At 41.9% G+C, this 27,029-nt stretch overlaps 1 protein-coding gene across 1 annotated transcript in view; it reads right to left on the reverse strand.

Annotated features, from left to right (window-relative positions):
- Positions 1-217: 217 nt before the first annotated feature.
- Positions 218-27,029, reverse strand: part of NPSR1 (neuropeptide S receptor 1) — a 108,786-nt gene continuing 81,974 nt past the window's right edge. Inside the window, exons 11-17 of the mRNA XM_048950798.1 lie at positions 19,830-19,933; positions 19,413-19,506; positions 13,824-14,025; positions 6,684-6,760; positions 5,136-5,225; positions 3,096-3,276; positions 218-2,976 (exon numbers count right to left, since the gene is read on the reverse strand). Of these exons, the coding sequence (XP_048806755.1) occupies positions 2,883-2,976; positions 3,096-3,276; positions 5,136-5,225; positions 6,684-6,760; positions 13,824-14,025; positions 19,413-19,506; positions 19,830-19,933 (842 nt within the window). The 3' untranslated portion in view covers positions 218-2,882. The remainder of the gene's footprint in view (positions 2,977-3,095; positions 3,277-5,135; positions 5,226-6,683; positions 6,761-13,823; positions 14,026-19,412; positions 19,507-19,829; positions 19,934-27,029) is intronic.

Here is a 27,029-nt window from a genome sequence, read left to right on the forward strand (position 1 = left end):
AGCTGGATAGCTTTCTCATTCATATTTTCTTTGTGCCTGTCATGGGAAAGACTTATTTCTTATTTGCTTGCATTACTTATTAGTTTGAAAGCTATACTAGTTTTAGGCTGTTTGGTGTGACTTGTCTGAGGGTTGAATATCTCATTTTCACGACTCCTAGGGATCTATGATCACAAAGGACTTTATAAACAGAAGGTATTCTACATCCCCGCAAGCATGCCTGTTGACATCTATGGTTACTGTGGGCACGTCAGAAGGATCTCTCAGCTGGGTCTTGAAGTGTCAGAGAAGATGCAACGCACAACTCACAGACTGTCACAGGCAACAACCCAACTGAGTGCCACATTCTTTTGTTCCAGACTCTGTCTCTTGGCATCCGGACCCTGGCGTTGCCATTTATTACCTCTGCTGGTTACTCTGGGATCTTTCTTAACAATTGCATCACAATTAAATCAACAGGTGAAGAGTGGGTTGTGGACACGAAATTAGAAATCCACCAGAGTTAAATGAAAGCTGCCAAATTATTCACTCATGAGACAAAGGACTGTGAATGTATTTTGTGGGCTAATGGCAAAAATCAGTTCTTTTTTTAGTTTTTAAGTATAATGCATGCTATCTTCCAACAACAACAACAAAAAAGCATAAGAGCTTAGCAAATTTGCCTGTGCTACACAGGAATGAAGCAGGAAGAAAATGGGAAAAATTATTTCTGAATACATGCTTGGAAGGGGTGCAGACAAGTGAAATACAGGAGGATATTTAAAGAGAAATGTCTCCTAATGGAGAAGGGAATTGCAGTCAGGGCCCCAGGCAAAGTGACAGGAACAACATATAAATGGCACCTGACGCAGTAGTGCTTGAAAGATACCATCTCTTTGAAAAATAAGTGAGTAATGACTCCATTCAAGGCTGGATTCCTACATTTATTTATGAATATGTTTAATTTTGGTGGGCTAATCCATATGCTGACCAAATATATATGTCTTGGGAGGGGGAGTGTGGACGATGACCGAGGCATGTAAGTTTGCAAACCAAAGTACTAATAAAAAAAGTATCTGATTTCCAGGTATTAAGTCTGCAAACTGCATTGAATGCTCAAAAGTAGGCAACTGGTGTAATTGTGTCAGATGAAAAATAGTGTGGGGGGGGAAAAAAACCCAACATCATTATGAAGATTAAACCAAGCAGTCCACTAATGGAAATGTTATGAGATGCCTACAAAAAAGTTTTCTGGTTCTTATAGACAGTCTATATACATAGGTAGGGGTTGCAAAGGGTGGTGTGGATTCATGGTTTTAATTAAGCTGGTTTTAACACCAACATTTATATGCGACAGAACTTCATAACAATAAAAAGAGAAACCCTACTCATTTTCCTAAGAACATAAAGCCACATGATTTTATATATCCTCTGCTTAGGAAAAAACATTTTTGTAACATAGGTAATGAAGTAAATTTTATTCAGTTCTTGTTTCGCAGGGAATAAACTCAGTGTGAAGCAGCAGCATCATAAAATAAAAAAACAACAAACCTGTTTAAACAGACTCATGTAAGGATGCAAATTTTCCACAGGGAGAAGCAAAACTATGCTGTGCAGCTGGTGAGAGCACATCATCATGCAAACAATTCAAGCTGACCTACGGTAAAATAAGCATTGACGTTCATATTCTTCACTCAGTTGCTAAAACACTGAGAACATTTGTATTCAAACTCAAGGGTTTGAGGGAAGGGATGTCCAGCAGCTCAGGATACTGTGCCACAGGGTGCTGCCTGGTACTCTGTGAACCCCACAATGAATTTATAAGACTGGAACATCAGCCAGTAATTTTTAAAAATATAATTTGAGTTTTACAATTTAACCCATGCTTTTCTCCAGCTTTGAGCTGCTCTAAAGATGTATACGGTTCCCTCTATAATTTAAGGGACATTAAAAATTTTTGTAGGGAGGGAAATACCTCTAGATATATCTCTTATGTAGAGAATCTAGAGCTATATATCATCTCTTATGTAGACAGGGAGAAATACCTTTATGTTGTGGAAAGATTGATCTGCACTGCTGGAGTGTCCTGTATGTTAAATGTACTCATGTGGCATGAGCGTAGAATCCCCCAAGGGCTGCTTGGGCTTTTGTCACAGGGATGTGAGCAGCAGAGCAGTTGAGGAACAGTAGGATTTGGGGTGGGCTGGCTGACATCTTATTATACAGTAGCCCAGAAGAAACTTATCACCCATATTTGTCATGGCAAGTAAAGGTAGGGGAACCAAGATAAAATAGCAGGGAAGTTCTGCAAGGGAATGGGAGGATGAGCTACAGAGATGGTGTGTATGGGAGGATGGCAAGGTGGGAGGGAGTGAACCATCCATCCCTACAGTCCCCTCTTTTCTGGTAGGGCATTGTCAGTGGTTGCACGTGAAGCCAAGGCATAAACTTAGAGTAACAGTGGTGTATTCTCATTTGAAAAGTTCCTAGGTTCATTTTAAGCAGGGTACTCTCCTGTAACCTTGTAAACACTTCACCAATTCTATGAGCTGCATGGTACTGGATGGCTGCAAGAGACTCTTGAAGAACAGAGAGGCTTTGACTAGACACTGTTTACATTGCTTTTTGCCATTTGGAGTACAGATGTGTTACATCTTGCTTGAAAACAGATGGCTAAAATGAGCCATCACAAAAGTAGCATGCAAAGCCCTTGTGGCTGGCTTGGTCCTGGCAGAGTGTGATAGCTGAAGGTGCAGTGCTGGTCCCAAGTGCTTGTGCTGTTCAACAGCAGCAAGGCACAGGTTCAGTCCAGTCAGTTCATGCTTGGTGTCTGTCTGTCCTTTGGGGAAACCTCTGCTCTCCTCAGCATGGGTCCTGCTGTGCTTCTGAGGGCATTACCTGTGCTAGATGTATTCTGGTTTGGACAGGACCTGCATCTCCTGCCCTCCATCACTCCGGTCCCGGAAAGTCCCCTCCAACCTTCGTGTTCTTCTCTCCCTAAGGAAAATAAGGAATGGTCAGGATTAAAACGGGTGAAAATAGGGGATGAGTTCAGCAGCTGTGCTTATCTCTCCCCTCTGTTTGGGATAGTCAGGGTGAGAGTAAAGGGACGGTACTCAAAGGGGGTGCAGAGGTGGTTGCTGAAGAGGCAGTAGATGAGGGGATTGATGGCACTGTTCAGGGCCGGCAGGTTTTGAATTATCACGGATGCGTAGAAGCGCTCTTTGGTCTCGGGGAGGATGTTGAAGTTGTCCAGGATATCAAACAGAAAGTAGGGGCTCCAACAGAGAGCGAATGCTGCAGGAGAGACAGAAGAGCTTGACAGTATGGTTATTTAAGGAGTTAATCACATACGCACAAATAGAGACTGTCATAACACATAAGTATTTGTTCATGCAAGAGAAATTGCTCCCTACGCAGGGTCTTATTTAAGAGGATAGTTATTAAATTGTGTTTTTATTTGTCTTCATTTTTATTTTAATGCCCATAAAATACATTACGTGTGCTCCTTTAAGTGCTTAGAGTGCTCCCTCTAGATGTATTGAGGCACTTCTGTACGCTGCACACACATAAAGGGTAAATAGGTAGCCAGTTAGAGCATCATCACTTACAGAAAAGCGCTCTCTTAATGGTCCCCTGAGTGAACAGCCCATCTAAACGCAGACAGCACCAAAGTGCTGCTCTGTGACAGCCCTGCCTATCACAGCCACCTATTAAGAAAAGGCTCTTAGGCACCTAGAAGCAAGGAATGACACTTTCACTCTGAATTACAGCAGGCTGACGTACCGTTTTGCATGCTGGTTGGAGGTGCCCTGTAGTAAGGGAATGTAGGAAGACTCTACGATTCCCCTACTGCTATTGGAGAAACAAGTCTGAGAGGGCTGCGTCATTCGTAGCTTTTGTTAGGAGGTGGTAGAAAAAGAGGCCATGGGTTTCGCTTTTTTTGCAGGCATTCAGGAATAATTTGTCTCATAAATGCCTACGTCAACTGCTCTCACAAAGAGTGTTGAGCATGCTGGGGCAGGCAGTTCACTCAGCTAAGTCATAGGCACCTGGATTGCCAATGTGCTGGGCACAGAGCTGGGCGCTCAGTGAATGTGCAAGGAAGAAGTAAGCTCTCCTGTTTTCTGGAGTAACCAACCTAATAGTGTGCACACACAGGGGCCGTAGTAACAACAGTGTGCCCTGTCAGTGCGTGGATCATAGCACTGACTACAGATCCCCCACTATAGGAGGATTTATGGAAATCCATGAGCATTACATGCCTTCACTTTCTCGCACAGTGAGAGTTGCTGGGTGCCTGATATTATCAAGGTCCTCTGAAATACTGAGCACCTAGGTGAGCTCTTGCCATCTGGAGGCATTGTGGTAGTGACTGTTTCTGTGTTTCTTGCACAGTCTTTCTCTGATGGCCACACAGATAAGTTCAGATGCAGAGAAGGTGTCCTTGGATTTCTGAGAGCTGTGAATCACAGCAGCATCTCTCATGTCCAAGGACACTACAGCTAACCAGTGAACTAAGCACCTCTAGTAGTAGCTATTATCACAGTATCAATCAATCTGAGTTTTGTGTAGGACTGGGAAGAGGAGCGATCTCTCCTGCAGTGCCCTGGGGAGTAAATAGCTTCAGATATCTCCCTGTCTGTCTCCATCAGCTAATCACAAGTGCTGTGTGATGTTGCCTTTATTTATCGAGATTAAATGTCAGCCTCCTAATTCCATCAGGATAATGTCATCTCCCTGGGAGACGGAGGACACCTGCACTGAGTCATCAGCATCCTGGCTGGGCGAGGAGAGCTTGTTCTCCCCACCTCTGCAGGCAACGTGCTTCTGACATCAAATTTAATTGCTCTGCTTCCCTTGCCTCTCCTTCCTGTTCCTGCCCTAATGAAGCAGCCTGTATTCTCTAAACCTAAAAGACAACTCATTTGCCAGGTCCTTTAGCAGCTTGGCTGTGTGTATCACTGCATACATCAGGTGCCTAAAATAGGATCCTGTCAGTCATAGGAGGGCAGAGGAGAAGGTCAGAAGGCAAGTTAGAGGTCTAAGTAAAACTCCTTTGCTGAACCACTTCATGCCCTTTATTTGCTGGTGATGAAGGGAGATCCCTAACTTCAGTATCTGCCCCAGTTGCAGGCTTTTTTTTTCATACTTACCAAGAACAATTACAATGCTGTACTTGATGGCTTTCACTTTTGCTCTGGATATGAACCCACGACTGGTGTAGCCAGCAGAGGTTCTGCCATCTGGGGACGGAAGAGTAGAACCAGTGAAAGAGCAGGGCTGGTGTATGCATTTCCTGCAATTCATATATTAGCAAGTCTTCTCCCACTAGGCACAAAAAACCTGAGCCCTCTAAAATCAGAAGTGGAAATATATGTATAGGAGATGTTTCTGAAGCACTGTAGCAGCTGAATATCCCTGAGTCTCCACGCTTGGAACTATAGGCAGGAGGAACATTGTAGATAAACCCAACAATATCAGTTTAGCAAAAACCTCTGGTCATCACAGCTTCAAAAACACAACTGGAGTGGTGTTAGAAGAGATGTTTTGTGAAAGGATCTGGCAACTGTAATTAAAAAAAACAACATAGGATATAATCTGGCAAAACAGACTACCTGTTCAGTTTTTAACTGCATTTCAATTAGATGGGTTTTGAAAGCTACATACTCCATTCCCTTAACCTCTTTTTGATGCTTTAGATACAGTCATGCATTTTGCTCTTCTGTTGGACTCAGTAATAAAAGAAGAAAAGAAGAAATGCTGTTAGATTTGCTTTTCAGAAGTAAAATGTGCCTTGAATTGAGAAGCAAAGTCTATTCAGTTTCGCACTAAGGCTGGTTGATCTCATTTCCTCTGAAGTCACGCTAATGTCTCTGAGAACCAATCTCCACATTTCAATGGCAGTACCAGCATGATTGTAATAATATGCTTGATTTCATTATTCATGACAATTTGCTGCTCATGTTGCCCTGTGAGAATAATTAGGTTCATCATAGTGAACACACAAGAAGGTCATTTTTTATCAAAACATCTTTCAACTCTTGAAATCCGAGCTGAGAAATTGAATTTTAATGAATGTCATTGGAAATAACTATGTGTACATGACTTTCTGCACCTCTTAGAAAAACAACATATCCAGGCTATGTAATCTGTGAGGAAAAAATATAAATAAAATTAATGAGAGCTTGTTATCAGTGAAATATTGTATAGAGGAGCTTGAAAACAGTCCATACCTAATAGTACTGGAAATTCCTTGGTTTTTAGTGCAGAATCTATCTCTTGAGTAAGAAGAATGACTTTTTTTTTTTTTTTTTTTTTTTTTTCCCCAAGGTTTCTGGTCTTACCAAAATTCAAACTTCCCAAGGGCATTTGAAAACATTCTGAAATTTTTATCTGAGTGGCTGCTAGAAAACAAACCATTCTACATATGGACAAAATTCTTGGATTAAGGATTCTGAGTTCTAGAGTAAGGATTATTACCTTCTAATTCTTTTCTTGTAGATGTTTTCTATCGTTTCTCAAAAGGGTACTTAATGTCAAAGGAAAGAAGTATGGAACAGGTATGAAGGAGCAGTGGCAGATAACCCAATCCACAGTGATGGGGTCCCAACTCAACACCACATATGTGGGCATTCCCAGATTTGATGTGGCTCCCCAAATCTGAATCCTGCGTCTGGAGACATGTGCGTGCTGAGACTCACCAGTGCAGCTGGATATAGTGACAGCCTGAGCTTTGCTCTTCATCCAGATGGTTCGAATCACGATTGAGTATATGACACTGCAGAAGGGAAAGAGTCATTGATACTGTGAGGCATGGTAAATTTAACTGACATCTCAGTCATTCGTTCTCTGTGAATATACTTTTCTAAGTGTAAGAAGCCCACGGAGATGGCAGAACTTCATAAAAATGATAGTAATAATAATAGAAATAGTAAATTACATATGACTCTACCAAAATATTTCCGGGAGCAACCCAAAGAATTTTCACATTGAAGTTTGTTACCACTGTCCAGGTTTTACAGATGTTGGCTTTGAAGTCAGAAGCAGAGACATGGTTTTGGCCAAGCTCTCCTAGGCAAGAGCTTGTTGGGGATTTTGAGCTGTCTGAGGCCAAAACTGTCTGATTATAAGATCCTGGCAGGAGGCACCTCATCCTGTGCTAGGATGTGCTTGTGAGTGCATAATGTGAGAACTGCAAGGAGGAAATTTGTCCTGAAATGGGGGAAGCAAGAAGAAGGAATTGTTTCAGCTGTATGTCTGGCTCTGTTCTGGTGTTACTTTGGGAATATGAAGCTGATGAATAAGATGGTAACTCAGGGAAGAGAATGGGGACACAACCCATGAAAACATAATGTACCTCAGTGCTCACTCAGCTCTTGAGGTCCTGGGAATCTAATCAAGGAGCACAGAAGTGCCAGGTAGATCGAAAGAATTAGGTAACTTAGAACCAGATTCGTTGCGGTTTGCATATTTAGAAAGGAATATATGCCTGTATCTTTGATGGGAAAGATAGAAAGTGCTCTAGTGCACAGTAACCATGGGTAGTTACAGCTTCTGCCTAGGTGATAAAAACTGTGGGATTCTATTTATTTGACATAGAATAGGTGAATATAATTCCTCTCAGCTGAAGAGATGTTTGAACTCACATCTTGGATGAGGATGTTATCATAGAATGGCCTGGGTTAAAAAGGACCACAGAGATCATCTGGTTTCAACCCCCTGCTGTGTGCAGGGTCGCCAACCAGCAGCCCAGGCTGCCCAGAGCCACATCCAGCCTGGCCTTGAATGCCTGCAGGGATGGGGCATCCACAGCCTCCTTGGGCAACCTGTTCCAGTGCCTCACCACCCTCTGGGTGAAAAACTTCCTCCTAATATTCAACCTAAACTTCCCCTGTCTCAGTTTAAAACCATTCCCCCTTGTCCTATCACTATCCATCCTCATAAACAGCCATTCCCTCAGTTCCCTCAACCTTTCTTCATAGGAGATGTGCTCCAGCCCTCTGATCATCTTAGTGGCCCTCCTCTGGACTCATTATGTTTGCAGCAGCTGAAAGAAAAACAACACACAAGGCCTTGCTCTGACTTCCTCTTCCTCCAGAGAGTGGATAACATTATTATTACCAGAGCTTTCAGACTAATACACAAGCCTTTCCTATAGCACCTCAGCTCCTAGCCATGCTTCCAAAGGCAGCACTTGTGCATCCTGTAGGTATATTTTCTGTACAGGTTTGAGAGCTCTTGTTCCCAGGCTTAGAAGGTGAGAGCTGGAAATTCAACACACAGACCAGGTTGTGCAGCAGAGCAGCACAGTTCTCACCCAGCAAGGATTTTGCATGCCTCTTCCATAGACATCAGCTTGCCCTCCTTAATCCCTTCAAAGGTCCAGCATGGCTCCCAGCTGACTCAAACATTTTCCTTTTATCTCCTGGCTTTTCAAGAGCCTGTTTATTTATCAGCTGGTTCACTTGAGAGTTTCTGTGTACTTTGCTCTGATAAAAGTCGAAAATCCATGCATCATTTCTCCTTTGATTGTTTCAGTGAATCAGAATGTATTATGATGATGACTGTTGTTATCATGAGAAAACTTCAGCCAGCTCCTGCAAGACCTGTCTCTATTTTATCTCCAGCCTGCTGTCTCTAGCCTGACCTTCTTTATTTGCCATTAGAACAGTGCCCCCTTTGATGCAGATCTTTCTGTGTGCCCAGAAGAACACATGCAGAGTTGCTCAAGTATCAGGATGAAGGAGCTTCGAATACTCAGTTTCCATCCTTCCATTCAAATGCTTCTGCTATTGAATTATGAACCCAGGCTCTTCACTTGCTTTCTGCTGAGGGCTTAAAGGATGGGAATAGATTCACACTTGATGGTAAACAAAGTGGCAGATGAGCAAAGAGTAGAGAGGGACAAACAGGATCTGATGTTCAGATGGTTGGGAAGTCCAGATGTTGTTGGGTTTCTTTGCCAGAATGTACTTAGTGTACTAGTCTTGCAACCCTGACTGTGACTTTTGGATGCCATGTAAATGTGCTATGGTAGTAATACATACTACCATAATGAAATACTATATGAGTTGTTGTGGCTCATTATTTACAAGGAGGGCACTTATTGAAAGGGAAGAAGAGATCAGATGCAGTGGAAAATCTAGATGGAAAAAGAATTAAAACTTTTTTTTTCAGAAGGAGTCACTCAGGCTGTGATGAAGACCATAGGATAAAGTGGATATGCTGTTCATATGAAAATGCAGTGCTTCTTTTTCATAGCCCCAAGGAGATGCATACGTGTAGAAGTGTCAGGAAATTACAAGAACATAATTTAGTCTAGGGATGTAACTCAGCAAATTACATTCATTGCACCTCCAAAAGCAATTTAGATTGATCCAGATTCTGAAGAACTAAGAAGCACATTCATTGTAGCATGTTATTAGTTAATGGTGTTGGTTAATTTGACTCCATGGGTAATTTTGGCAGCCTTTGTCCTTGTGAATAACCAACTTGAGGTAGCTTCCTACCTCACTTTTGTTTTGGAAAATAAAATGCTTTCTGGTAAAACTAGGTATTGATAAAAACATCCCTAAGATGCCAGCTCTTCAAGAATGGGAATTATGCTTTTGTTTTAAAATAAATGATGACATCATGTTAGCATCTCACCTGGGCACAGTCTTTACTAACAAAACGAGCCATTGCAATGGCAAAGGGTATACTGAAGCTCCCTGTTAATTGCTTGTATTTGTCCTCCAGCATTGTCTATTGTTTCTCATACTGTATTTGTGCAGAGGGCTGCAGCTGTCCTATGTTGTGTGGTGGCTGATTTGCAGCACTGTTTATCCAAAGACAAAAAGTGCATGTAACTTCATCCAGACGAATCATTGTAGGCATACATAATGAGCAAGTGAATAGACAGGCAGATAGTAGAACGTACATACAAGGTCTAGAATTTCTTCCTTTGAAATGGAAATTGCAGGCAAAAATGACTGTTCTCTTTGAATCAAACTCAAAATCAGATCTTTGCAATTTTTATTAATACCTTTTTTTTTTTTTCATTTTATTTGATTTAATTCTGATAACTCATCTACTCACCATTTCATTATAGAGCTTGTATTTCAATTCAATAATTTTTCCTTATAGGTTAGGTGATTCTGGTTTTTTTTCCCTTCTGACCAGTTTTTTGCTGCTCAACAGCAAATGTTCTCTTTGGAATTCTGATTTTAAACAACAGATGGACTGTTTTTTTCCTCTGTACCTCAAGAGGAATTTTTTTTCTTTTAACTTGTATTTGGAATTATATTAGATGAATGTTTATATATTGTATTCAAAAGGTTAAAACAGAGAAAATGCATCTGACAATCTTGAAGAACAGCTAAAAAGAACAAAACTTTATGAATTCCAAATTTCTGATATCCAGCTGACAGAACTCAATTATGGTGTGGCACAGAGTAACAATGCAGGACAGAAAACCAGCAACTTTCATGTCTCTCCATCACAGGACCTGAGAGGTCAGGTGCAAATGCTTGCAGGAGGAACAACTGTAATCTTGATCTGGCCCCTGTTTAGCAGTGCCCCAAAGTATCTTCACCTATCACAGGTATCATTCAGAGATTCACTTGGCTTTATTCAGTGCAGCTGAAATGGCTTTTGTTGTAGCTGTGGACTCTCATCCTGGAAGAACAAATCAGGAAGATTCCCTTTTCCTTTTTCTGTGCTCTTTGGTGTTTGGTAGGTTAACAATATCAGCTGCAGAAAAAGTGGTAGTGCAGCCCAAATGAGAAGAAAGAACAGGCCAAACCTTCAAGTGCTGCAAGGAAAAATGGGATGTGATGCAGGACACTTAGATCTCCCTGACCAGCACGAAGAAAGAGGAGGGGATCTTTAAAAAGAAAACAACAAATCTTCTTTCCATTTCTCAGCTTTCAAAGATAACCAGGCTTAGATTAAAGAGCCTTCATTCTCTTTCTGATATTTTGGTCTTGTTCATTTGTATTACAATTGGGTAAAAAACTCACCATTTGTGCAAAGTGGCAGTGGAAATACATCTGTCTAGCACTGAAGTATTTTGTGGTTTTATAGATAGACTGCCTTTTTATGTGGACATTAACAGAATTGAAGAGCAGGTTATTTGCATGTTTTTGCCTGGTTTCCAGAGAATTTGCTCACATTGTGTCTGGAGGGTTTGCTCACCAACGGAAGGGCTTCCCAGGCTGACTGTGAGGGTTATCAGCAGAATTACATCATTTGTGCTGTGGTACTATGGACGATGCATCTCGCCTGAGTTACTTGTAGGCTGTATTGGGAACATGTGAAATCAGCTCTGAGTGCTGGAAGATGGATGACAGAAACTTAAAGACGACGGTATGTGGATTGTAGCAACTGAAAACTTTGCAGCCAGAATGGCAGATCAGAGCAGAATTAAGTTCTGCACTGGAAAAGCAAGATTTTATTCTTTGCATGAACTGTGCCAGAAAAAGTGCTTTCCTAGGTGAAGTGCTTTGCTCTGGATGTGAGGCTTCCTGCAGATGCAGGTGGCAGAACTAATCAAGAGTTAATTCAGGCAGCATCCCACATTGCTTTGGGCACCCACCATGCTCTTAGGTTGGAGTGCTTCAGAGGAGAAAATAAAGAAGCTGCACAAGCAAAATGAGTTATTGCAGAAAAGGTCTTAGTATTAATCTATGTGCTGCCTGCACTGTAAGGCTTGGCTGCTTTGGTGACCGTGCTATGCACTCCAGCTACTGCTTTATTCATATTAAATTTGTATTTCATACAAGAATTCACTCCATATAGGAATTTAATACAAATAAATCCTTTTCATCCATACTACTATTTGAGTTTTCAGTTGCACATTTATGTATTGTCTCTCCATTGTTAAGTTATGGTCTTTTTTTGGAACACCTTCACCTAAAAGCCACTAAAATCAGAAACCACACAATACCTTACTTCCTTGACTAAATAAAACCTCTCATTTTTATAATTAATCTTTCAACTGAATGTCGCACACCAGTTACATCTGGACATTGCATCTGTCCTCGCTCACCCTTCTGCAACAGTGTCTCACCGGTCCTGCAGAATGTCCAAAGGGACTTAGTGGAACGTGTCTTTTGAAGGGAAATAGAATCCCTGCAGGAAATAATGGCCATTCCTGGTGCTCTTTAGCTGCAAACTGCCTATTAATATGCTGCAGCCACATGAGGTAGGTTAGATTCAACCTCCTGGACTGCCAAGAGGTGTTAAAGGAATAGGTGTTGTGCCTCAAGGCTGCATCGACAGAGGTCTGGCAGATGTGTCAGATGGGATGTTGCAACCTTCAGCTGTATACTTGGCAATCCAAAACTTGAAAACATGGTTCAAAAACTAGACAGTTGTTTCCAAAGCATGGGGTATTTGTTCAGTGTGTCTGCTGATTTTGTTCTAATGGTAATCTTCTTCTGTGGCTGTAGACATTCCTCTCTGTTATAAAGAAAATAGAATCATAGAGTAGCTCTGGTTGGAAGGGACCTTAAACCTCATTGAGCTCCAACTCCCCTGCCATGGGTAGGGCTGCCAGCTAATAAATGGCCATAAACCAAGAAATGGCCCTTACTCATCCTTCCATGATCCACCCACTTCCATGTGCCTGCCACCACTTTGGACCTGTCCAAAATTTGTCTTGAAGATGAGGTGGGAGCACTTGCACTACATACCCTGAAATGAGAAACTGGCCACGGTTTTAAGTTCCTGCCCTGGCATAAACTTTTTGTGTGAAAGTCACTTAAGGTTAAAGCCACGGAAATTTGAGGATGTTTTATTCATCTCTCAGCTGTCAGGGCAATCTCATGAAATGCTGCCTTCACCGCTTTTCCCTATTCCCTCCTGTTCTCATTGCCTTCTTGCTTCTGGGGATTTGCTGTAAGTCAAGTCACATAGTTTTGACAGGGAGGAGGGGAAACATAATGTCAGAAAACTGGAAAAGACTTTCTGTGTGTTTTTTTCTGTTGTCTGTAAACCTATACATATTCCATGTGAAAAGGAGTGGCTGAGCTGTCCTAGAAAATGTGTGGACATGTAAATTGGAGTATGAAGGTGAGGTTTTACACACCTGTGTGATTGATAAGTTGACAGGATACAGGCCTCTCCCCAGAATCATTTAAGGTGCTGGATAGAATTTCCTAATTGCTAACTATTCAAAAAATTCACAACAAATCTCTCCCAGAAACAGTAGCCAGGCTCAGTATTCTCTGAGATAATTTCTATTGCACAGTGAATTAATTTTGTCTGTTTATGTTTATTCTTTGTGCTGAGCTCCTTTCAATAGCAGATTTTATTGTGGACCACCTTTGTGGTCTCAGGCAAATCAATCTGAAATACTTGCAGTTCAAATTTTCCTTTGCAGTGTGTTTTTTTTTTTTTTTTCATATTGTGGAAGTGCCTGACAGCTTCAAACAATTGGGAATTTCTTTTTGACCCTGATGAAGTAGCACTCCTCAAATACTATGAAGCTTGAGAGCACTTAAAATTAATTTCAGTTTAATTAGCGCTAAGTGTATTTTCTGTTCTTTTATTAAATTCATGTTTTATCGTATAAGCTAAACATTCATATTGCATTTATAAAGGTCTATTTAAAGCCTGAAGCTGCAGAGATAAGTGGACACACTTAGAGATGCACTCCTTGTTCAGAAATAATGTTCCTGGCTATTACTGCGTGGAGAGCACTGCAAGGCAAGCACAGCGACCCATGTGCTGTGCAATATGAATCAAAGCCACCGTGAGACAGGTGTGGAAATGAAACCATAATGAGTGACTGAAATTAAAGCATTAAGCTGATTGCATGCTTGACAGCTTTCACCATGCACTTCCAATGGCAGGCTTACCTGATAATGATCAGAGGAATGAAGTACACAAGGAAAGCAACCACCGTCATGTAGGGGATCCAGTAGGAATCATCTGGCCACAGAGCCCAGCATTGCACTTCCCCATTGGAGAGCTGTCGTTTCCCAAAAATGATCAGAGTTGGTATTGAAAACAGGAAAGAGAGGCTCCAGGCCACTCCAATAAGAACTTTCGCCTGTCTTTCTGTTCAACAGATTCAAACAGACATTGTTAGCAGGGTGGGCAGTGGGATTGGCCCTTTGTAGCAGAACTGAGAGAGAGGTGGGGATGGTCTCTGAATAGTAAGTGCTGAGAAGACTGCAGAGGAGTGTGGGAATTTCATCTCTTTCTTGTCCCTCTTGCAAGGGACAACAGACCTGTCCTGCTGCACATTTGTACCTGGGCACAGCAACAAATCAGCTGGTATGGGAACAGATGGAAAAGAAGGAGCCCTTGTGCTTCAGATAGCAGATAGCTTCAGATAGACCAGGAAGGGTTACGTAAAACATAAATGGGTTGGAGGTGCTGAAAAGGAGAAATGACCTCCTTAGATGTTCAACATTTTGCTGCATTTTGTAGTGAGAAGACTTAGAAAAGACTTAGGAAAAACTCATCAGCTCAGTGTTGAGTCAGAACTGCACATTCATCTGCCTTTAGCCCTGTCTGCACTCCTCAGCATCCCACGCAGACCTTTGTGCTCCCAGAATGCTCAGACATCTTTGCCAATTCCCAGTGATGCAGTGGGGACCAACCTCATCTCCAGCTGATGGGCACATGCTCATTGATGCTGAGGGTGAGCATCACTGAGGGTGAGGAAATCCTATGGTTGTGCTCAAAGTGCTGAGCAGTTTTAATTGCTGCAGCAGCCAGCAGCTAGGAGATTCTGCCAGGCTGCCTGGTGAAGAATGGCAGTTCAAGGATCAAGAATAGGAGTTCAAGCAAATTTGTGTTACTACTTACACCTGGCTTATGGCCTCCTCGACAGATAGGGAGAGATGGTAGATAACCAAATGATGCCATGTGGCACCTATGGGATGCTATAAAAATCAACTGGTTGGAGCAAACAGCCCTGAAGCTTTAGTTTTCATAAATATATATCTTTTGACTAAAATCCATGTAGCTCTTGCTAAAAAGTGTGAGGAGGAGCAGCTGATCTGTGTTATACAAGTGATCCTCAGCAGTAGTTATGCCTTCTGAGTCAGATTGCTAGAGGAGCAGATGAGGACAGATTTTTGTGAGATCTGAGAAGGTTCAGCGTTGAAACTATTTACTGTCCAGCCTGCCTACAAAATACCTGCAGTGGCAGTGAAATAGAAAATCACTTTAAATTATGAATATGAAAAAGTACAACTTTCTTCCTTGAAGCTCAAAGAGCAATATGAAAGCGTGTGGGAGAAGCATTTTAAAAGTAATTTTATGCTTTATAAAACATCAGTTGCAAATATTCATTTATCCTGCTCATCTTTAAATGCTGCCCACATTCAGCAAAATATAGTCCTTCTAATCTTGGGTTTAGGAGAGCTCTGATGACAACCACATAAGTGAGAGGGTTAGATTAAGTCTATAAATATTGCACTAGAAGAGGAAAACCATGAGGTTTCACAAAGCATAACAGAATAAACTTAGCAAAAGGAATATTAAGAGTTTCACAAAATATTTCCTGACGGAAAGGGCTTTAGATTGTGAGCAAGCTACTTGAACAGCATGCACACAAGCCTCGATGGGACCCACAAGTCTGTTTCTAAGGTGGAAAGGTCACTGTTAGATAACATACCTAACTTTTTGTACACCCTTAATTTGACAAGAAGTAGGCAGCTTGGTTTTGGCAATAGAGTTGTTTTATTTTTGTGTTTTATAAAATATTAACTGAAATGTTCACTGATTTTGGTTTTTAAATGTTCCGTGTGTTTGATAAAACATGGCCTTGCTAGTCTTAAAAGCTTTGCAGAGCAATGGTAGCATCTGGGTAGATGCCACCATTACTGGATTAATGTTAATTGGCTGCCTCATAAGCAGTGTATTTGTTCATTGTAAATGCTCTAAATGCTGGCAAGTGATATAACTAGACCATATAAGTTATAAATGGAATCAAATAAGTAACACGTTTCTAATACTCTGTATAACAATCTGTATAATATTCTATTTGCCCTGTGTTTTCCTTTCAAAATTGTACTGAGCTTTATATTGGGAGTTTTCCATACTAGAATGTTCAAAACCAGCACCCAGCATTAGCAGGAATCTGCCATCAGCTCTGGTTATTGGCTCTCATAACTGTCCTTTCCACAGAGCCATAGAATCACAGAATAGCCTGGGTTGGAAGGGACCTTATAGCTCACCCAGTTCCAGCTCCTTGCCATAGGCAGGGCTGCCACCCACCAGCTCAGGCTGCCCAGGGCTCCATTCAACCTGGCCTTTAATGACCCCAGAGATGGGGCACCACAGCTTTTCTGGGCAGACTGTGCCAGTGCTTCACTACCCTCTGTGTAAAGAATTTCTTCCTGACATCTAACCTAGACTTCCCCTCTTTTAGTTCACAACTGTTCAGCCTTGCCTATCTCTAGCAGACCATGTAAAAAGTCAGTCCCTGTCCTTTTTAAAGCTCCCCTCAAGGTGCTGGAATGCTACAGTGGGGTTTCCCAGGGGCCTTCTCCAGGCTGAACAAGCCCAGCTCCTGTTGCCCATCTTCATAGGAGAGGCAAAGAAGGAAACAATCAATTCTCTTGCCTTGTTGGCCACTCTCTTTGGATGCAGTCTCAGCCTCTCTTGTTTCTCTTCCTTCATCCACACTGTGACAACAGCTTTGTGTACCTCTGCCTGCCCCCAGCCACATCTGGTGGGAGGCACCTCCCTGCTACTGTGAATGGCGGTGCTGTGCAATCCTTCCTCCAAAAAAATGCCTTTTTACATCTGGAGAGAACCATTCCAGGATCTCAGTGATCTAGTGGACCTCCGTGTTTGCACCCCAAAACAGCAAAAGGGACAGTTTCCATCTGTTCACATTTTGTCTTTTATTTAAGCAGTTCTGTTGACTGCTGCTGGTCAGTTTGCACACTGGTCATACGTATCTTCTCAAAATGGTGAAATATTTATGTAATGCGTTCTGTTGTAACTTCTCAGTTTCTCTTTGAGCTTACAGTCTTCACATTTTTTAATGATTTGGTTGGTTGGTGCCTCATAGAGCAGAAGTGCTGGCATTAAAAAGTATATATAGCATATAAAGTTCTTCTCCATCTTGCAATTTCTGTGGTCAATTAGGAATTTGCAAAGTGAGTATGAAATATTTAACTGTCCAAGTCTATCTTCTTAGAAGCCTTTAAGAAAGCAGCTTCCTTCAAATGTTTTTTTTTCAACATAACTTGTGTTTAGGAATTAAACATATAATTAAAAAAATCAAGTACAAATTGACATTTTCTAAAGAAAATGTTTGACCTTATTTTTTTTTTCCAAAATAATATTTTCAAGGAATGTAATGTTTGAAACTCGAGACTCACCAGGGGAGATTTAGGCTGAATGTTGGGAAATACTGCTTTTCTGAAAGGGTGGTCAGGTGCTGGAATGGGCTGCCCAGGGAGGTGGTGGAGTCACCGACCCTGGGGGTGTTCAAGGGATGTTTGGATGTTGTGTTGAGGGACGTGGTGTAGTGAGAACTACTGGTGATGGGTGGATGGTTGGACTGGGTGATCCTGTGGGTCTTTTCCAACCTTGGTGATTCTGGTAAATGACTTGTGTGTTTCTTGACTGAAGGGTTTTGGGGGATGAGCATTTCACTCTGAAAAGAAAGAATACATGCTACTTGCCACTGATTCTCTCAGGGCTGTTTTGACAGTATCTGGGTCATCACCAGTGAAAAAGTTTTGTAAATCATTTTATTCTTCTACAAGACTCCTGAGAGCTGCACACAGGAAAGCTCTGCCAGGGATAGCTAAGTGCAAAAGGTTAATGTATGCATGTATGTATTCCAGGAAGTTTTAGTGATGAACATGCCTTCTTAGGCATTCTGATGAATTTACCACTGCCTCCTTTTTCCCACTTGAACATACACAGCTGGTTACACGATTCTGGCTCCATGAAAGACATCTCTCCATGGTACCAGCCCTGCTGGAAGCAGGTGCTGCTCATTAGGGTGCTCATCATGATGAGCATGCCAGATCTTAGAAAAGCATCCTGAACCAATTGGGCTTCAGTAAATGTGATGAGGGGAAACAGATGTACTCCTTCAGCCATCCTAGACCCGTTATCCCTGTGTTATACAATGAACTGCAGCTCAGCCTCTGGCCATCCTGTGTCGAGTGGTGGAGGAATGGTGTGCTTCTGCATGCTGTAGGACAGATGAGGGGTAACATGCATTGTGGTGGAGAAGGATGAGTACTGAGATCTCTTAGGACTGAGATATTCTGCACCCCAACAAGTGTAGGAAGTGTTTAAAGGAGCCTGCATCAGATAAAAGAAAGCACTCTTCCTGTGAGAGTAGAAAAATATTGCATACAATTTGTTCTTTAAACTAGCAAATTTTCCATAGCAACAAAAAAAGAAAAGCACTTATAGAGGTTTTTGTTGTTGTTGTTACAACCTCTTTGCTAAGCTCAGTAGGTACTGTAAGGAAGAAATGTCATCGGGCCTGCTTGGCTCAAGGTGATTTGGGAACCCCAGGCTGGTGGGAGCTGCAGCATGCACTGCACACCCAAAAGCCTGCTCATAAAAGTTTGGTAGCAATCCTCCCACTCTGCAAAAGCCAGCCTGCGTGCTGGGGCTGAACTTCACATAAGCATTTGAAGCTTTCGGGCTTTAACATCTGCCAAGGGTGCAACACTGCCTGGGTTGTGATGGATTCACAGCTTTCCGAGTCCAAAGAGGACCACTATTCTGATCCCCTGAATAGAGCAGGCTGTCAATAGTCGTCATTTGTCCAAAGTAAGAATGATATTTCTTCCTGACTGAAGTGCATTTTTCAGCTGCCATCTCTTTTGTAACCGATCCCCTTCCCCCCTGCTGCTATTGCTATTTATTCCCCCGGTGCAACATACATAACTTCAGACTTTAAGCTGCGTAGGAAAGAAATCGTGTTCTTTAAATTGTGTCGCTAAGCATACAAGGTGTATTTGAGTGCTGCAAAAATGACAAATTGAAGAAATTTTAAGATAGAATCAATGTCCAAACTTAGTTGCTATAGTTTTTGAAGTTCACATCAAACTGTCATGTCAATTCTCAATACTGCACTCTATCCAAATTATTTTTTCATGTGAATATACAGGTAATAAAGCCGTTGCTGCTCCTAGAGTCAGTATAGCTGTAAGGGATACCTTTTGCTCATAATAATTTTCTCAAAATGCTGGAAGATAATGAAAACCTCCGTGCTTTTAAAATGTCATTTCATTCCTTGCAAACACAATGCTTATAAAAACTGCTGAGGGCTAAGTGCAGTTTAATAAATCTGGAAATCACAGCTCCTTTGCCATTCAGAGAATGGTAACAGAATCCAGCAGGAATTAATAATTCACGGGAACAGGATGAATAATTTTGAAACTTTTCTTAGCAAAATGAAGCTAGCTAATACTATCCATGGCAGTAGCAAGGTATGCAAATGCTCCTACCTCCTTGCATGAACTTCATGGGGTAAACTATGGCATGATACCGGTCTATGCTCAGTGACACGAGGACATAGGTTGAAGCATAGAGGAGGACCACCTAGAGCAGAAGATACAGAAGGAAGTAGTTGAGGCATGTTTGCTGTAGAAATCAGTGCCAGATAAAACACTGCTCTAGGAATATATGAAAACTTATACTACTTTTTAAAAAAAAAAGTCTTACAGTTAGACCTATATTTTCACCCAGACCTTTTTCCTTTTCCAGGTCTGCAAAAGGTAAAGGACTTAATAGGTTTGAAATAAAACGTGTTTTAATGTTAAATGACTACTGGCAGCATTTAGCAGTCCTGGTGGAAGCAAAGCATCTGTGCAGCATTTTGTTAGGGTGAGTTCAGGCATGCAGGATAGCATGTGGTTTTGTACCTGTAAGTAGCGGACGACTCTGCAGACGATGTCAGGGGCCATGAAATCTCCTGTGTAGCGCCAGATGATATCAGTCATTATGTTTATGAGTCCCGTGAATGAATCTGCAAAGGAAAGCCACCGAAACTACATGAGAAGAAGTGCAGTTATGCTGCAGAGGCAGGCAGGGCCCTTGGGATGTACAACTCCCATCACCTGCAGGGGCAGCCCCTGTTGCTGGTAGCATAGGATGCTGAAAGAGATGGAAAAGTCTCAGAGAGTGCTGGATAGCTGGACTTCTTTGATCTTGTTCATTTGGAGAGACAAGGTGAGATGAATGCACACTTAATATACACCTGTGTACACCTTCATGCCTCCCCTTAGAGAGATGAGATCTGGTTCTTCAGCACGCCTGCAGCTTCTCCTCCAACTCTTTGCCTCCTGTTAAGGCCCCCAGCTTTCCCACCAGGAATAGATAAATTATAATCCTGGAGAAGAAGTAGGTGAGCGCCCAGGTGCATCTGCTCCAAAAACTGAGATATCTAATGTCTGGTTTTCACTGCCTTTTGTTTCACTGCAAAAAGAAATGCACATCCCTTGAAAGCACCTGGGGTGAAATCCAGATGCTGCTGAAGTTAGCAGGAATTTTGTCAGGATTTTATTCACATGCTTAGTTATTTAATAAGCAAACCCACCCTGTCAGCTTGAAGTTAATCTACTTATGCCTGGTCAGTCCTGTACACCAAAGTGAACAGACCTCAGGCCATCTTTTATTCTTTGAGGAGATCGGAGAAGATATTCCAGTCTCCATTCTGCTACTTACTGAACAAATGAGCACTCACAGCAATGCGAGTTGTAGAAAGAGACTGCCAAAGCTGTTATTGCTCCTGTGCATGTGGGCAATATTAATTCATGTACCTAAAATCAAAATATTAAGAAAGCTCTTCCCCATAGATTAGGAGAGTTATTTTGATGTCCATCAGTGTAGTGTTTTGCTGTTGAGATTAGCAGAGCACATTGCTCTTCTTGTACAGGTTACCACAAGGGAAGGGAGCAGGCTGGGAAAGTATTTTGTGCAATTTCTGAGGACAAAAAGCAAAAAAACTTCAATTAAAAAAAAAAAAGAAAAAGTAGAGCAGTGAGATAAAATGCTTCATTCTGATGCCACCACTTTGCACGTTTTAAATGTGTCTGTAATATTTTCTGTGATAAAGGCATTATAACTCCCATATCAGAAAGTGTTGGTTTGAAAATGTGTGTTTTTGGAAAAAAGACATTTGAACAATTGGAAAACTATTATTATTATTATTTTTTTTTGTCAAGTAATAAATGATTGTGACCAGTGCTTTCATGCAAATAACTGTGATTTTGGCAGCAGTTGTTTATTTCACTCTCTTTCACATTACAGACATTTCAGGTACTTCCAGATGGAATTTGATGCTTTGGAAGCATCAACCAGTTTTGTTTCATTAGAAAAATAGGCTTGGTTTTTTTCTGTATCACTAATCCTTTATCTCCTTTTTTCATCAAGGTTCAGTTCAAAATGAAATTAGAACAGCAATATTATTCCTGCTACAAGTACACCCAATGCTTCCCTACTTACATCTTTATCTCATGGCCATTATTTCAATTATTTCAATATCTTTCAATTATTGCCAGTTTGCACTTTTCTCTCACAGTATTTCCCAACGCAATTTTCTCTCTCTTCTCTCTTCCTCTGCCTCAAAAATGTCTTTCTAAGCAGCATTTCTGTGTTTTCTATTTTCACAGCCACTCAAGGCAACAGAAAATCCTGGTTTGAAGCCATATATTAAATTTTGCTTGTTGATTAGACTAATGGGGGCAAAGGATGATTTTAATTCTCTGATGAGTATTACTGGCTTTAGGACATCATTGAAGAGACTGTAGGTGTCTGTAATTAAGGTGGTTTTTGAAGAAACCATAGAGTTTAAGTGCTTTAAAGTGAAATGTGTCTAGCAGTGGCTCAAACCCAGCTCTTTCCCTTTCCTTACTCCTGAATTATTGATTCATATTCTCTCTCTCCAGTAATGAAATATTCATTGATTCAAAGTAATACACATCAATAGAGCTTCAGCTCGGGGTATCTTCCAGCTTTTGACAATCTTAGCATCCTCCAAGCAGGCAGTAAGTGGGGGCTCATGCTCCCTGGGGAAGAGGAGGATGCACAGTCTGCTCTTCTGCCCACCCATCTCAGTGCACTCCAAGGAGAAGGGAGGCAGAAAGTAATGACATCTTCTCATCTTCCTCTTCACACCAGCATTTTGTCATCCCTTCCTGATACCCTTGGGAAATTCTTTGGACATGTGTGAAGGGTCAGTCGTATCTGGGATGCTGGCTGTGCACCCAAAACCTCCCTTCCAGCCTGTGCCCATCTCAGTATTTTTGGTTTGTGTTCCAAATGCATTTTAAAACTGCAGTAGGTCTCCATTTCTCTGACTCATGCCATGAAGCCAAGTGAATGAGCCTTCACTTCAAATGATGCTCGTCCCAGAACTGTTCTCCACTTCATGTGCCTTGCAGCTGTCAGCCAGTGCTGGGACACCATGGGGGCAGCCACTCATCTAATGCAACCCCCTCGAATGCATGGTGTGAATGCCAGCTCCATATCCCTCACTCTTCACTCCACTCTGTTCCAGCTGCACTACAACACCTGCCAGGATAGCTGTAGCTTTAGGTACTTTCAGTCAGCTCAAAGCTCTCCTTCCCTTTAAAGCCCTTCTGTTTTTGGGTGAGTGCAGAGGCTTTTTTATACAAGTTTTAAACTTTGCAGCTGCATTGTGCTGGCAGCTGGAACCCTTGCTCCTGTCTGGTGGTGTAAATTTGGGTTTCTGAGTTTCTGGAAGCACTGGGCAGGCGCTCAGCAGAGTGTGTCCCCAGGCACAGCACAGCTCCGTGTGCCAAAGCAGATAAAGACAAATTAGATTTCTCAATTCCCTTTCATTATGGAAACACTCCTCCACACAACAACGTCATGTCCATTGCACTATCATGTACCAGCCAGTTTTTTCCCTCATCTTTTGTTTCAGTGCCACACACATGAGACATGTGAGTGGAATATATCGTTGATATCTCTTATGATAAAAGTTGGTATTGAGGATCAGCTCAGCTGATACATTACCCTAAACCCCAGCATCCTGATTAATGCTAGTGTCTTCAGTTCTCCCCACTGAGCTGGGGGCTTGCATGTTAGGTACCAGTGTCCTTTCACCGATGTTTTGTTTCCAGGCCAAATGACACCACTTGCTTTCCTGAAAACAGCACTTATCAACCTTTGTTCATAACTACATGCTAGCTTGTCATTGCGATTGATTTTTTAATACTTTTTTAACCAGGATGTATTCTATGTGCTGCATTTCTTCGCCTGAATTGCTAGGCAACTGTGCGACTACAGGTTCATTTAATTCTTCAGAAAGAATAGTGGAAAAATCAATTAATTACTTACATTCATTTCTGACAGAAAATTAAAAAAATAAATGCAATCATGTGATAGCATGATCCAAAAGCGCGCTCAAAAACGATACAAAATAGTGATTCTTGGTTAAGGAGAAGACAGAAACACTAATATGATAGGAGCAGTGACAGTTTGCTTTTGAGAGGAGGTGGAGTTTCTAAAAATGTAATTTAAAAGAAGAAATCCACGAGACTTCAATAATAAGAAAAAGTAGAGGGAAGCAGGGAGCAAAGGTGGATTTGCCTGGGGTGCATGGGGAGAAAAAACAACTGATGGAGTCTGCATGAGCCAGGCAGCTCCGCAGCCCCTCTGCTCCCTTCTCATCCCCATCACAGCAACAACAGGTCTTCCAGGGCACAGCAAGTTCCTGGCCTTATGAATCCGCCACTGTTTCAAAATCACACATGCAGCTTTTTTAAACCAGCAGTTACTGAAAAGAGTGAGAAAAGGACTGAGAAGCAGCCTGTTCTGTAAGGAGTCTGAACCACACAGAGTATAACACTGCAACATCTGGGTAATTTGGCAGGTGCTGAAAGCAGCTGTGAAAATCCTAAAAAAAACCCAGTACTTACCCAGTCTCCACTGTGCTCATTAAAATCCCTTTGGACTTTTTGGGGTATAAATGAGTGCAAGACCTTGACTCGTTTTGTTTGAGTACAGGATCCACTTGGTTCCAGGAGTGATTGCATGAGCTGGTGTGGTAGACACTGCCTCACAGGCCTGAGGGCTGGAAAAATGGGAAAAAGACAGCATTGCCCTTGGAGGGACAAATGTGAATGTGCAGCAACTGCTGCAAGTGAGAAAAATGTTCATGGCAAAAAAAACTCCACTGAGATTGAAGTCCATTATGGAAAACAAATGGAGGTAATTAGTGATCTAGCATGGGAATACGGACATGTTACAACTGTCCCAGTTAATCTTTTTATAGAAATTCATTGACTTGATGGCATTGCCCAAGGGATGTATCTTGTGCAGGCTTCAGGATATTTCTTTCATTATGACCAATGAGGTTAAAACAAAATTCTGTGCTAGCGATGCTGTGAAAAAAGCCCTCCATCATTTGATTATTAGTGCTGACACTGATGTTCCCTTAAGTCATTTCCCCTAAAGATGCTGAAGGTTTTTCCTGTTTGGAAAGGAAGGAGCAGATTGCTGATAAGCTGCCATGGGTTAAAAAGCTTCACATGTCATCTCATCCCCAGGTTGGTCTTTTTTCCCTCGATGAGAGCAGCCCTATTAAGCTGGACGTAGTGATCCATGACTCTCAGACAAAGCTGGTAGCTGGGGCCACTTACTGAAATTTCATGCCTCTGTTCACATAATTTACTGAGCATTCTCATTGTTAAGTGGGATGCCTTGTCTTGTTTTGTTGACTGCACCAGACTTTGTAAGGCAAGTTCTTCCTCAGGGCTGAGCAGCAGCTCGTGTTTCGGGGACATCACCAGGTGTTCCCATCACCTGGCTGTGTGCAAAGAGCACCAGAAGCAGCACATCAAAGACAAGACACCAGTTACGTACCTAAAAATGCCATTTAAAGTGCCAACATTGTAGCTCTCAGAACAGTGTAGTGCCAAAGATGAGGGTACTCCTTCTCCCAGTGTTGTGGCTGCTCACAGCCCCTCTCAGCCCTGCAGATCATCTGGGTGCAGGGCTGGAGTTGTGGTTGGGCAGCACTTTGAGCAGGCAATCAGCTGCAGCTCTGCAACGTGCACTGCTGACACGCTGTGCTCTGCAGCTGTGTGTTTTCTGCTTAAGGCCTGGAGCAGAACGCAAAATGTAAGAGATGAAACAAATCCCACTTGAAAACCTTTGAGAGGGAACCTGTTCAGTTCTCCTGTTACGGCTATACAGACTTTTTTAAGTGGCAGAAGTGACGTTTTTCCTTTTCTTTTTCCCCCCTCTTTCTTCTTCTGGTTCATAGGAAGAGAGAAGTCTTGTTACAGTGGGTGAGCATTTTATGTATTTATTGAATTTCTTACATTTCTGTGCTCAGGTCCCCTACCCCTGAGATGAATCAGGCAAGATGCTAACAGAATGGTCTGAGTGAGGCTCCAGCCTCACCTCAGAGCTCTCTAGCTTAAATAATGAAGGGCTGAGACAACCTCATGCCACACAGCATCAACCTCTAAAGATGTAGCACTTACCAGGGAGCAAGAGATCAGATGCTTGACAGTTCAAATGCAATGTGTTGCAGCTGCAAGGGGTATTAGGCCTTTGAGTAACCTGCCTTTGTTAATAAATCTCTTCCTAAGCACTCTTCCCAACCCCCCCCACTACCCCATACTCACAGAGAGCTGGACTAAGGGCTGCAAGGGGATTGTGTGGAGTAGGGCACCTGCTAAAACACTGCATACAAGAAGGAGAACTTGGTTTATAGAATTGTTCATCCACATCAGCAGTGGTCTCAGGCTCCCAGAAAACCCTGTTCCTGTTCCTCCCACAAGGGTGAGGAGCTGAATGGAGAACTGAGTGGAGGACGAATGCCGTGGAGAGATGAGTTGATGGCAGTTCTAGGTGTCCCCACTTCCCTTGTTTTACTTGCATGCAGAAGAGAGTGGCCTATGAGGTTATGCAATTTTTTGTTCAGTGGGAAGTTTCTGCTCCAAGGAGAAATCTTCTCTGGAATGTAGCTCCACTCAGGTATTTGAACAGTAGACAACATTTCAGCAGCTGCTTAAGCAACAGATAAAGGCAAACACTGAAAACACCATCCATAAGTTGTGTTGGATGCTTTGGAGGTGGCTGCGGGTTTTGAAATAGGAATCAAGCAAATCTAGGTATATGAACCTAAGTCCTATGCTTGCCTAAATATCTACATCAAAACTAAGAAAGAACAATAATCACTATTATTTGGCTGCTGGGAAAGTATATCTCAAATGCAACTCATTAATTAACTCCCCTTCTCTCCTTCAGGCAAAGCAGAACAGGTAGGAAGAATGAAAGCAGTACGAAGGAAAATTCTAGCACATAGGAAATTGGCCTCATTTAGTGTAAATGCAGCTTCTATAGATCAACAGAGACATGCCTCCTCAAAGGACAAAGAAATTACACAGTTTGTAATTCATTGCTTCTTGATTTATATAAAGTGATGCCTATGTCTCTAATATTTTTCAGGAGAAATATACTTTGTAGGATATCAACTACTAACAAGTCCACTTTAATTCTGTCCTTCCCCAGTGTTTTCTCCATAGATCCTTTCGTTATTTCCTCTGGGTCCTTCTTATTGATCCTTTTTGGCAGCACTTTATCTCAAGCATTTTAAGGTCTGCTTATTCTTATATTGGTCACAACAGCAGCTGCATGAATTTTCTCATATAAAAATTGTGCACTATCCATGCAAGAAGTTTATATAGTAATTCAGATATTCTGGTCATTATTACTGTCACTGAGCACCAGCATTTATAATCCTTTCCTATTGTTTCAGATACTGTTGATGTAGCTACTTTAAGTTGATAGGTAAGAGTACAGTCTTTATTTCTTCCTCACTTTAAACTGTAAAGCAGATTGCCATGGTGTTCAAGCCATGATATTGCAAGCTGCAGCTCAATGTTTGTCTAACTGTAGGCTGGCAATTACACAGCAGTAGGACAGCATCCATTCTCATTTTCATACCTGCTTGGTCTCCCTTGGTATTTGCAGATAACACAAATAAAATATACTGGTAAGATTCCCTGGAGGAATGCCTTGTAAAATCGTCACGTGGGAAATACAATACATGAAAATACATGCTGAACTTCTTCCCATGAAGT

Source organism: Lagopus muta, chromosome 7, assembly GCF_023343835.1.
Source record: "Lagopus muta isolate bLagMut1 chromosome 7, bLagMut1 primary, whole genome shotgun sequence".
Classification (NCBI taxonomy): Eukaryota; Metazoa; Chordata; class Aves; order Galliformes; family Phasianidae; genus Lagopus; species Lagopus muta.